At 48.8% G+C, this 13,188-nt stretch overlaps 1 protein-coding gene across 1 annotated transcript in view; it reads left to right on the top strand.

Annotated features, from left to right (window-relative positions):
* Nucleotides 1-7,214: 7,214 nt before the first annotated feature.
* PHLPP1 (PH domain and leucine rich repeat protein phosphatase 1) overlaps nt 7,215-13,188 on the top strand; it is a 140,039-nt gene continuing 134,065 nt past the window's right edge. Inside the window, exon 1 of the mRNA XM_075744901.1 lies at nt 7,215-8,638. Coding sequence (XP_075601016.1) covers nt 7,267-8,638 — 1,372 coding nt within the window. The 5' untranslated portion in view covers nt 7,215-7,266. The remainder of the gene's footprint in view (nt 8,639-13,188) is intronic.

Here is a 13,188-nt window from a genome sequence, read left to right on the forward strand (position 1 = left end):
CAGGGGAATTAATGGGAGATGACTAACCTCATGAAAAGCTGATACCAAAAATGTCTGAATCTCCTGGGTCACTTCAAATGTGCCGGTCATGCTATTTACGGCTATATATTATGTAAAACCATTGCATTCAACTCACTGTGTTGGCTGCAGCTTAATGAATCCACATTAATCCATCTCTATCGGTAGTGAGGAATACTGTAGCTTGAGGAGTTGTGGGGCTCTAAAACAAAAAGGACTTAAGATGCCATATGAGCATGAAAGATAAAAAGAAATAATTACAAGGGAAGATTTATAAAGTTCTGGAGCAGAATCTTTTAGTGCATTAATATCTAACAAGCAATGAAACTCTTATTCTTTTAAAGAAAAAGCAAACAAAACACATAGCTTAAAACGGAAGAGCTGAAGACACAGTAAGAGGATTAGTGTATAGGGGTTGCTGAGTCTACTGGCAATTACAAGGTCTGGCTTTGCAATTAGTATCAACACAAATTAAAAACAAAATCTGTAAAATACTGCTTTAATTTTAATACAGTATTTAATATGACTCTAGAATATATAACACAGACCTGTAATCAATCCGGGTAACAAAGCTGGTGTTTCTTTTTCTCAAATTTGTCTCCCTGTGTGTGGCTTTCAGCCATATGGTTAACTAGGTGTCAGCTGCTCATTACCTTGAACAGCAATGGAGAAGCTGCTATTTACTTCTGTAAATTGCCTTCCTACGTGATGGGAACAAGAAGTTTGTGCTGGAGAAGAAATTCCAAAATTTGCTAACGAAGCTGTACCTCCCAGCTGTTTAACTGCGATGCTAACACAACTCAGCCTGTGCGTGTCGTAACAGGAAACATTTGTGTAATCGAAGGATCTCCACATCACGCCGCTGATGATGGCTTAGGAAAACCTTACCTTCCTGGAAACAGTACAGGTTAGCTCTACGAGAAACTGAAATTCAAATGGCCACGTACTGCTAGCAAGTTAATGCTGCGTGTCAGTCAAACCACTTAACAGCGGGATTCTGCACCCAGAAGAAGCTGGGACAGGACTTTCGTTCAGCAAGAAAGGAGCTTCACAGCCTGGTGTTCCACTTTTGGGACACGGAGACCTGACCTCTGCCCATCTCCTCCAGAGGGGTTTAATGCGCAGCCAAGAAGGTACTTGCCTCTTTTCTCTTCTCTTGCTGTTACAGAAATAATTATATTTACCCACATTTGCGAAGTACTTTGAGGTGCACTGCTGAAGAACATTTAGTAGTGTCGATATTACCTGTATGGAAGTGGTTTTGGATTCAGAAATGCAGATCAACCCTTGCTGAAAATTATTTAGGGGGCTGTAGGTACAAATAACCTTCCAGGCAATGCCACTCCAGGGTTCCTGAATATATAAACGCAAGTGTAACCCGTAAGATAATTTACAGCCTAATTCTATTTCAGGCATCAATTAATGGCAACTTCCCAGATCAAGAATGGTCCTTAATCCTATGCTCAATCTAAGAACACATTAAAATTAAGAGTTTCCTTGAATAAGCACCATCTTAAATGCTTTACTACACGGAAGGCTTTACATGCCAAGTTAAGCGCAACTAGCACAGAACATTGTGCTCACAGCTGGAGCAGCAATCAACATAAATTTTCAGTTATCTGCATATCCAATTTGCTCTTGCAGTTGTGACAATTGCCCATATGGATGAGGGATACAGGTGCATACCTAGCATTTTAAAAAATTAAATTCATCCCTACTGATAAAATTAAGCATGATTTTGAGAACAGTTTCCATATGATGACATTCAGTTTCTCTTTAAAAAGAAAGATATTATTATATTGTTTAATCTGAAATGGTTCCTTTGGTCATCCATCTCCTGTCTTTGAATTATTTTTACAGTGGCAAATGTTTTGTCTTTGGCTTCAGCATTTTGACATTGAAATAAGTCTCCTGCTTCCTCATCTGTAGGGAAATTCTCCCTTACTAGAAAAACAGGCTACTAAAGAAGGGAGCTGAGTAAGCTCCTTAACATTTTGCAGGGTTGAAGGACATTAAATTCCTTCTTTCTAAGCCCGCTCCTCACCTTCGCGTTAACTGGAATCACTGAAGTGATTCATACCTTCTTAAAACACAGATGAACATTTAACAGCACCATTGATCATGACTTAGAACAGAGAAAGTATAAATATAATCTTTCCCACACTAGTATTCCTCAGCGCTCATCAACTTTTGCTCCAGAACTGACTTGTCAGTCAAGTTTTCTGTAGTCAAGGATTGGGGATTAAGCAATTCCTGTTCAATGAGGGCACACTATTCTGAAATATCTTTGACAACAAAAATCAAACTGGGTAATCATTGCATATTTGATATAATTAAAAAATTCTCTTTAAGTATAATTCATGATAAAACTCATTCTACAAAGGCTGTGTGCTGTTTGTACTATCCCATGGCAACAGACATTTTAGAAAAATTAGACGGTACCAATAAGCTCTCGTTGAATTGCCCAGCAAAATATTAATTGCAGCTAAACCAAAGGGTTACACAAAGTCAAGTGGTATAATGTTGATAAAGATCAGAACAGAACTGGCAGTAATATGAACTGAAGCTGGACCTGGTCCTCTCTTCTACATTCACAATGAAAGAGTAGGGAAAACTACAGTCATCAGCTGATGCCCATAATCTGCCCCTTCTCTTGTAGAAAACAGCTAATCAACAGCACAGCATATCCCCGCGGGTTTTAGAGGAATTTGTGAGAATCGGGGGAGGCAGATTTCAGCAGCAGCTGAACAGGAGTTAACATACTCCAAGCACCACTGCAGTTATTCAGTCAGCTCCGCGGCTGGGTACAGCAGCCTGATGCCTCCTGCCGTAGCTGTAGCAGCTGCCGGCAGAGGTGCAGGCAGTAAAGATCACAACAGCTCCATCCTCTGCGAGGATTTCGGCTCAGCTTTGGTCTGCTTTGTTGCTCAGGAGACCCTTTGGCTCTGGTAAGTCTGGATGTAACATCATCCACAAAAGTAATTTTGTAGTTGCAAGACCTTCTGGCATTTTCCTGCCACTGTCTCTGGGTGTGTATAATCTGTTCATTCAGTATAAAGCATTTTGGTATGGAGTCATTTATAGTAATCTGCAATAAGTTACTTTTTATCCCCTCATTTTTTGTTGACAACTCCTATAATCAGAAAACTCTTCTTCAAGATTGCCGGATTCTGGTTGGAAAACTGCAGATTGCAAACCATCCTGTTTCATTTTACCTGTCTTCCAAACAGCCATCATCAATCAAACTTCAGAAAAGGGAAGTGTGTATTTCACCCTTCCACTTCCTCCTGACAAACATCAATTTCATAAGCTCTGTTCCCACGTCTCACAACAGCAGTAAATCCCTATCAAAATACACAATTCCAGGAGAGTTTGAGAGTATCTATCAGTACTGGGAAATGGAGAAGAGCCTTGTTTTCTCATAAGCCTGAGAGTTCAATTTAAATACGCATATACTTACAGATTTCAAGCGTACTTCCCTACATAAAGCAAAAATAACCAGGCTTGATACGATTAACATTTCGAGATGCTGGGTCACTACAGAAACTGCCATCTTCACACTCAGGAAACTATGCGGAGCTACAGTGCGGTCCCTTTTTACCTCATTGTGCAACTCAGGGCTTCACAGGATGCTGGGAACCTCATTGCAGCCTTCTGCTCCTCAACAAATTTCACAGGGCAGTGATAAATCCAACAATTTTTCCATCCTCGGGCCTTCAGTACCACTATTTTGTTCTTTAATTGCATAAAGGCCTTTCATTAGCAAGGCCGCTGGCAGTGGCAAGTTAGCCTGGCGAGAGGGAGAGTGAGGTCAGCTCAGTCCCTGGCCGCTTCTCCAAGTTGTATCGCAGATGGCGGCTGCTCTGTGTGGGCTGACAAAGCTGCGGCATAAATCCAGAGCTGGAGCCGTACCAGTCAACCCCACTGAGGATCGGAGACCCAAGGCTATTTAAATGACCTTAACTCCATGTTCCTACACAATATGGACTATCTTACCAAAGGAGACAAAAAGGGCTTGTTTAGTCTAGCAAAGACAGAGAGAATAGGAAGTGTGCCAGGGGACACAGTTGCTGCCTCTAAGTACCTTGGGGCTAAACACTCTGGAGGTAGAAAAAAAAAAAAGTGCTATTTAAGTCAAAGGGCAACGCTGGCATGTGAGCAAATGGGTATAGACTACCCATGTGTAAACGGAGACTGAAAATTGGAAGAAGTTCCCAACAGCGAGGGCAGGGTGGCTCTGGGACAGTCTTCCAGTTAGAGCTGAGGACAAATCAGCTCAGCTCATTTCAAAATGATGTTCAACTTGTTTATCTACCATGTTAGGAGGGGCTCACTAACAAGCAGCACTGTAGGATGCGGTATCTCCAGCCACAAGGGACAAAACTGGATGTCCCAGGAGACCTCACTTCAGTTCCGTGTTCCTAAGGAACATTCGAGAATCTCTGTGTTCTGGATTTTTTCTGTGTGTGTGTGTGCATGAACATTCAGGTCTTTGAACAATTTGAGAAAAGCAGAGCTTCTCTCTCCCTGCTCCCTCCAAAAGAGATAAGGTCTGGAAACTGTTTTCTAGAAACTCTTTTATTTCAAGTATTACTGTTAACAATAACGTCCCTAGAGCTTGCTATCTCCTTCTTCTGAGCGTGTCTCTGTGCGCGTGTGTTTGCACGTTGACTATCTCTCTCACACATTTAAATCAGGAGACCTGAAGTAACCTTCGTGAAGTAGGTGGCGTGAGGGTGATGCAAAACAGTAGAAATAATTAAACCGGAAGGTACGAAGGAGCCAGAACCCGACCACAATATACTCAGTGCTGCACTTCTTCTGTGCTGCTACTGTCAAATGAGTTTTTGGGCACCAGGTTAAGCATTCAATGACCAAGCGCTGCCATCATCTTCTGTCAGCCCATGCTCTGGACGTGGTCCTGGCTCTCTCGCGCAGCAGGAATTCCAAAGACGCTCTTGCTGGTGATTGCAACTCCAGATACGGGCCAGCGAACTGCACAGTCAGACCGTAATTAATTTACAGATTGTTCTGTTCAGAAAGTGGGTGCTTTCCATATAAAGGTAAAACATCAGCTTCGTTGTTATAAAGCCTTTTAAAAAGGTAGTCACATATTTCCATTGCAAGTTCCTTGGGGAACACTTTTGTTTTCTGCGATGCGTTTCACCTGCTTGTACAGGGTATGAAGATAATAATGTGGAAGTTTGGAGAAGTGTTTTATTAGGAGAGGTAAACTTTAGTTTTATGATGTTTCTGGTTTCTTTATGGTTCATATACTAAATGTATGCACTAAAAAACCCCACCAACTAAAAATACTGTTTCACTAAAAGTTTATCTCGGGGTTCTCAGTGATGATTTATCTCCCCTAACATTGACGTAACTGGTTAATTGCCCAGAACTCCCACTTTATTGCTGTCTGTAGCATTTTTGATGAATATCTGGCAAGACGTTTCACTGTGATTTTACAAGATGTATCAAAAAAGGAAAGATCTCAGGCAGTCATAGCCCTATCCAACTGGCATTACTCAGCTAAACCATCCCAGGAGCATAAGAGATTTCTCTGAATAAACATGATAGTATGGTGTCCTTACAGTATGGAAACTCACGCTTTCACACTGCTAATTGAACTTATCTGATTGTAATTTTCCTTTTCAGACATTCATTTAAAATCACATTTGAGGGGAAAAATGTTGCTATTTAATGGCTGTTTCTAAGCAATTTTCAAGAAGTATTTTCAGTAATTTCAGTCGCTGAAATACAGTGACAGACTAATAGCCCAGAAACTTTCTCTGTGAGTCTACGCACAAAGCAGCTCTTTCTTGGTATTTGTGTATGTATAAATAGATTTGTATTTCCCACCCACATTTCCATGTCTCTCTCCATCTTGGATCTGAAGAGATCATCTTGCTCCTCGGATGAGAAGGTTGCTCAAGCTCAGTGCTTGGGTTCTGTGCTGAGACAGCCAATGGGGACAACACGTCAGATTGGAAAGAGTGGAACAGGTACGGTCGCTGAACCTGTAAAATCGTTTCATGTATGCTGCCAGGTGGCTATTAGCCAGCAATTACTGCTAAGCACCGACGTTCCTAGTGAGGCGCAGCACAAGGGTGACTGCGCACAGGTCTCATTATCAGCGCTCCAGGCCATACGGTTTCCCTTCATCAGCTGTTTCTGTAAAACCTTCTGATAACACTTAAGGGATATAACCATCCAGCACAGGACAAAGTCCTGGAATAATTTTAAAAAGGAATCAGCCCCGTGCCGTAAAGGGTGACGGCACGCTACGCCTCCCCGGCCTCAGCGAAGGGAAGCGGTGTAACTTCCAGCATGCTCCGGGCTCCCGCCTTCACGCTCGGCCGGTCAGCGGGCCCTGGCACCGGAGGCCGCAGGGCCCTGGCAGGCGGCAGGGAGGGGGAAGGGACGCTGGCCGGCGGATCAGGGGCAGGGCCGTAAGAACCACGGGGCACAGGCCGCGCGGAGCTGCCCGCAGGGCCTCCTCACCAGCGCGGGCGGCGGCCGTCACGGCGGGACGGCGCGGCGCTGCCCGCTCGGACGGCCAACCCCACCGTGCGGGGGCGGGCGGGCCTCAGACACGCAGAGCAGCGACGGCCCCGCCTGCTTTCAGTGAAAGAGCCGGGGGCCGGCCGCGCCGGGGGCGCCCGTCTGAGGAAGGGAAGGCAGCCCGCCCTCTCCCCGCCCGCCCCGGCCAACAGCAGAACCGCCCGGCGCGGCGGGAAGCTGCTCGGCACGGCGCAGAGGCTGCCGGGACCTGCGGTGGGTGGCCGGCCAGTCGGGCGGCTCGGGACTACACTTCCCAGCGGCCCCCGCGCTCCCCCGCCACCGCCCCCTTCCCAGCCCCGGGCGCGGTCACGTTGTGTTTATCGGAGAGGTCCCGCCCTGCCGCGCGAGCGGTGGCGTCACCCTCGCGAGCCTCCCTTGCGCGGCGGCCCTTGGCAGCAACGAGGCGGGGGCTGCTTAATATTCATGAGGCGCGGGGAGCGGGCGGGCGCGCGCGGAGCGACGGCTGGCTCACTCGCTCTCTGCCTCCCTAATGGCGCTCGCGACAGCTGGGGAGCGGGGCTGAGCCGGGCGTGCGGCGCGAGGGCACCGGCGGAATGCTCCCCGCTGCTACGTAATCCCCTCCGGGACCCGGCGCCGCGCTCCGCACGGCCCCCCCCGCGCCGCGCCGGGCCGCCGAGCGGCGCTCCCAGCAGGGCGGCGGCGGCGGCATCCCTGGCCCCGCGGGCAATGGAGCCCGCGCAACAGCGAGCGAGAGAAGCCCCGGCGGCGGCGGGCGGCGGGCGGGGAGAGCCCGAGAGCGGCTCCCCGGGCAGGAGGAGTCAGGCAGCGCCCGGCGCGGAGAGCGGCGTGGAGCCGTCGGGAGGCGGTGGGCAGCTGGACGGCAAAGGAGCCGGCGGCCAGCGGCGGAGGCGAGGGGTAGCGGGCGGCTTCGCTCCCCCCGCGGCGCTGGCGGCCGGCGGGACTCCGGCGGCCCCCGGCGGGGCCGGCAACGCCAACTCCCTGCTCCTGCGGCGGGGGAGGCTGAAGAGGAACCTCTCCGCCGCCTCCTCCTCGCCCGCCGCTGCCCCCGGCGCCTCGCTGGGTACCCGCAGCTTGGACAGAAAAGCGCTGCTGCTGAAGCCTCCCCGGCAGCTGCAGCCCCTACAGCCCCCGGAGCGGGACTGGGTGCGGCGGGACCTGCAGCGGGGCTGCGTCCACGTCTACGAGCGCCACATGAACTGCTACCTGCGCCCGGTGCTCTGCACCTTGGAGACCACGGCGGCGGAGGTGGCCGCCCGGCTGCAACAGCTCGGCCACCGGGGCGGCAGCAGCGTGGTGCGGGTGCTGGGCAAGGCGGGCGTGCCGCCGCAGCCCCCGCCTGAGCCGGCGGCGGCTCCCGCCGAGGCGCCGCCCGAGCCCGCGGGGGAGGGTCAGCGGCCGGAGCCGGAGGAGAGACCGAGGAGCCGGCGGGGGACGCGGAGCGGGCTGGCCGGAGGAGACTGCGGGGAAGCGGCGCGGCCCGGCCGCTTGCCGCTGGGCGGCAGCGCCGAGGAGACTGACTTGGCCGGCGGCCGGCCGAGCCCGGCGCCCTCCGACTTTAGCCCCGGGGCGCCGCCGGCCGAGCTGTACCTGGCGGGGCCGCCGCTCTCCTGCCCTTCCCTCCTGGGGGAACTGGGGCCGGCCGGCTCCGACGCCGAGAGCTTCAGCCCCAGCGCCGAGAGCGTCTCCGACCGGCTGGATCCCTACAGCAGCGGCGGCGGCTGCGGCTCGTCCTCCTCGGAGGAGCTGGAGGTGGAGCCGGTGCCCCCCGACGGGGTGGAAGCAGGTGCGGGGCCGGGCCGGGGCCCCCCGTGCCCAGGGGAGCTGCCCCCAGGGCGGGCGGGGGGGGCGCCGGCGGGCGCGGCCGGCGGGCGGGAGCTGCCGGCGGGGGCCACGCCGCCGGGGCCGCCCGCCCTGTACGTGCAGCTCCACGGGGAGACCAGCCGGCGGCTGGAGGCCCACGAAAAGCCGCTGCAGATCCAGAACGACTACCTCTCCCAGCTGGGCTTCCGGGACCTGTGGCGGGTGCAGGAGGAGGGCATGGACTCGGAGACCGGCTGCCTCATCCGCTTCTACGCCGGTGAGCGGGGCGGCGGCCGGGGGGGAGACCGTTTGGGGCGGCGGGGTGAGGGGATGGGCGGGCGTCTGGGCGCTGCCTCTCCGCCGGCGCCGGGGCTGCCTCCTCTCACGGGGAAGGTGGCCGGCGGGTGTCTCCGCGCCGGGGAGGGGCCGTGCGGGGAGGTCCCCGGCCGCGGCGGGCAGGGCTGCCCCGAGCCGGCTGCTCTGTGGGAAGCCGGGGTGATAGCGGCGCTCGGAAGCTGCGGGCTGCCCCAAAGCTGACGCTGTGCCGGGGTAGCCTCCTCTCCCTTCAACGCGTGGTTAATGGAGGTCGTTCTTGCGGTGTTTTCCGTTTCCAGCAGCGGCACCGGGCGTTGGAGGTTAAATCAGCCTTAATCTACTGCTTTCCCTAGTGACGAGAAACGCATCGGTGCCGCTGCTGGGGACGGAAGGTCGAAGGCTGTTTGAAGTGTTTGCAGGGTGCCGGCAGCTCAGTCACGGTTTAGTGGAGCCGTGTGCCCCGCCGTGCTCCCAGACCGCCTCGTAACGGCGCCGAGGGCAGGGCGGGCTTCTTCACAAGGGGAAACCTCCGCGCAGTTTTTGCTCCTGAAATAGGTTGCAACTGTGCTGGGGTGCGCAGATTTGCTGAGCTGAGAACGGTGCATCCCTGCAAACAAAATCCTGTACTTAGTTTTCCGTGTCCTGAGCGCTTGCGAACTATTTTCCCGTCTGTTAGAGTAGCGGGACTGCACTGAGAGGCTGAGGCAGTAAGCGAGGAAAGTACCCAAGTACAGGACGTAGCCTTTGAATACAAGGTAGTCAGAACCTTTGTAATGGAAAGGCAGAAGCTTTTTAATGCAGCTTTGCTGTTACAACTTGCAGTACAGAATTTGGGGAGTGTTGCGTGGAAAAGTTAGCTCCCACGTTGTAATTATGCAGCCTTCTGCAGGTTGAGAGAGGTTTAAAAATACCTTGTGTGTCAGTTGAATTGGTTTGTATAAAATACTTACTGTAATTTTGGAATTCCTTGGGTTTTAACTGTGCTGTCAGTATCTCTGAGGAGGAGAAATTTTTTAATGTCCAAGTAAACATTGAAACACCTAGTAAGTTTTCCTGTGAAGCAGGTAAATGTAGTATCCAGAGGTAAGATCATGCTAGCAAAGCAGTGAATGCCATCCATCCCCTTGCCTGGTTGGCTGAGCGGAGTGGTCCTTCACTGAACCGTGAGAATTCAGTGCTTGAACTCCCTGAAAAATACAGAGATTCTTCTCTTGAGTGAATTCCACTGAATGTCAAATAGAGGCGGTAATGGCAGGGTGGGAACGAGAGCAGTACACTAGATAAGTGCCCTGCTTTATTTGAAAGAGAATGTGGGAGTGGTGGTGAGTGGTCAGTTCAGCTTTTCTTCAGATTTCTTGATCAGTTGTGTAATGACCCCAGCATAATGAGTGCAGAAGTAGTATTCGTTCAAGGGATTGACAGAAATAGGTTAGATATGTTTGGGTCAGAAAAGATCTAAAATATTTTTTTAGGTGAGGATGGTGGTCTGCGTGTTTCTCCTCTGTGCTGTTGAGGGTGGAAGTCAGCAGGTGATGCTGGAAGGGATGTTGCTTCCTTTATTTTCAGTCTCACCGTTAAATGGGGATGCACAGACTCATTTTAAAATGGGACAACCATGTGCCTCCTTTTCTGACAGGATATATTTTAAAGAAAACACAATCAGGAAACGTAGTTAAGTCTTACACACAGTTAAGCCTGTTTGCATGTAGGTTTTATGCATTAAGTGATTAATTCTGTGTTAAATGCAGATGTTCAACTCTGTTTTAGTTCAGTGTCTCAACTTGATTGCTAACATAGCTCACACGTTCTGGACTTCCTTGTTCAAAACTACTGAATACAAATGTGTTTCTAGAAGCATACATAGGATTAAATTAATGCAAATTTCTTACGCAAGTTCATATGCTAAGAAGTATGCCTCTGTACTTCAAAAGTGCAGTGTTTTTTGAAATCCTTATCTCTTTGACGGGATCTGTGATCAACATCTGAAGCACCCGTGATCAGGTGCTTGTAGCAGAATGGCTGCAGCATCTGATGTATCAGACCAGCCAAAAACAGCTAAGAAAATATTACTGACATGTAATCATACTGATTTTATGTAACCATCTTGGCAACTTGTCTCAGTTTCCTTATTTTATCCCTTCCCCCCCCCCCGAAGATGAAAGGGAGGGAAGGAGGGACACTTAAAAATAATACACATCAAATTAAACTGGAAGGGGGAGTGGGTTTTGGTCCCAAAGTTAGGTTTTTTTGCTTAGGAGAAGTACCTTTTTCATAAATGATCCTCCAGGATCATACCCTGAGGAAAGCTTTAAAACAGTGATTTCCTGTTTGCCTGGGACTTCATTGGTTTAAGCAGCCTGCCTTGTCCCAATGGATAGAGAACCACTAGCATCTCTATCCCTGTAATTTCCTGCAAGCTGTCTCAGTAGGATTTGGCCATCCTGGTCTTGTACTGATGTAAAATGGCACAAACTTAGGCTGGATTTATTGCGTTGCTTCTAAAAAGAATTCTTTCACCTAATCCCCTTGGAGTGGGCAGAGAAGACGAGAACACAGTGGTGACTTTTGGGCTTTTTTTTATTTCTGAGGAGAGACGGTTTTAAGACTGGAAGATTACTGTATTGAAACTTAATGTTACAAATTCCAAATAACTTGATATAGCCAACAATTTTATTGGTTACTGTAGGTTGATAATTTCTCTAGTTGTGCAATCTGGAAAATACATACATTTAAAAAAAAAATTGCTAGGAGAACTGCAGAGGATCAGGATTTTTCACTGTGACAAAAAAGCTGTTTTAATAAGTAAGCAGTTCACAAACATTCTGTAAATGGAATATCTGCTCTTTAAATGCAGAGTTCCAAATGTAGAAGTTCCCAAAATCAAAATGTGGCACTAAGAAGGAAAAGTGCTTCATGTACGTTGCCTTGGTTCATTTCCAAATGTAGTTAGTGCATCTTTATTCCGATATCTCCTCTCCTTTTCTTACTCAGAGTAAGTGAGTGTGGGTGATTTCTTCAATCTCTTGACTCTGAGCATTAAACAGATAACACCGTTGCTAAAACAAAATCCCTTATAGCTTTAAGAGTCTGATCCTATTCCCTGTAACATCAATTAGAGCAGAATTGGGTATTAGTGACTGGTCATGCATGTCAACTTTCCTCTCTGTTGAAATTTATCTCAACAAAAGATACTGTCCTCAAAGTTTGAAATACTTAATCTCTATTTAAAAGGATAGGGTTGAATAGTTTTCTGCTGAGATATTACGTTACTGGGTTATGGAACTGTATAAGAATCCATCGTGCAATTACAGTCATGATATTGTCGCTGGGAGACCGATTAGGTCAGACTTACTAAACTATTTCTAAAACCATAAGAGTGGCTGTGATCCAGAGGGTTTCTTGCAAACAAGTAATAGTATTTCTTATTGCTCTGTAAAAATAATTTTTGTAAAACATAAGTTGTCCCAGTGGCCTTGACTTCTCTATAATTTGCATGTAGAAGGAAAAAAATAGACTAATACACCAATCTTGTAATTTAAAAACTGCAAAACAGCTTATTTGTTTTGAGACTTTAGATCGAAAATAAGCATGGAATCATATTCAGTGCTGTGTTCTGGAGCATGGCAAGGAGCACGAGTAACATGATCTTGGTCTTGAAGGCTGGTTCAGTACAATGGATGTTTGAGGCTTTTTTGTTGTACTACTGAAAGGTGATGTTATTTGTGATTCTGGTACTTGGCCACCATTAAATTCTCTGCTCTTTGATGTGACTTAGGGCTTCTGCACCTGCCGGTGTCATCAAATATATCACTTTTCAGTAGATGATTGAGTATAGGCCGAATACTAAGAAATGCCAGATGTAATTAGGGGTGTTAATTTTGCAACTGGCTGCCAGATTTTACTTGGGAAGAGATGCTTCTTGCTCCTGTGACCTTTTAGAAAGCTGTGAGGAGAAATGAATCCAGCTTTGTCTTAAAGTTCATTACAAAAAATGTTGTATGAAGATAATGAATGAATGATACTGAATGCAGTATGAAGATAAGAGTGGAAAGATCTAGTGTGACGATCTAAGCAATTGTTTGGTTGGTTTTTTGTTTTTTTTTTTTTTTAAAGTACACTTGGTAGCTGGGGTCACGCTAAGACTTCAGCTGTATGGATGGAAACATGGGTTTAGATACTTACTCTTACATGATACTTACTCCCTTTTTCAGGGAGTGTAGGTGACAGGACAAGGGGTAATGGGTTTAAGCTGAAGGAGGGTCGATTTAGATGAGATGTTAGAAAGAAATTCTTTACTGTGAGAGTGGTGAGACACTCTAACAGGTTGCCCAGAGAGGTTGTGGATGCCCCATGCCTGGAAGTGTTTAAGACCAGGTTGGATGAGGCTTTGGGCAACCTGGTCTAGTGGAGGGTGTCCCTGCCTATGGCAGGGGGGTTGGAACTAGGTGATCTTTGAGGTCCCTTCCAACCCAAACCATTCTGTGATTCTATGAAAACACTGTAGTCCTGGCA

Source organism: Balearica regulorum, chromosome 2 (genome assembly GCF_011004875.1).
Source record: "Balearica regulorum gibbericeps isolate bBalReg1 chromosome 2, bBalReg1.pri, whole genome shotgun sequence".
Classification (NCBI taxonomy): domain Eukaryota; kingdom Metazoa; phylum Chordata; class Aves; order Gruiformes; family Gruidae; genus Balearica; species Balearica regulorum.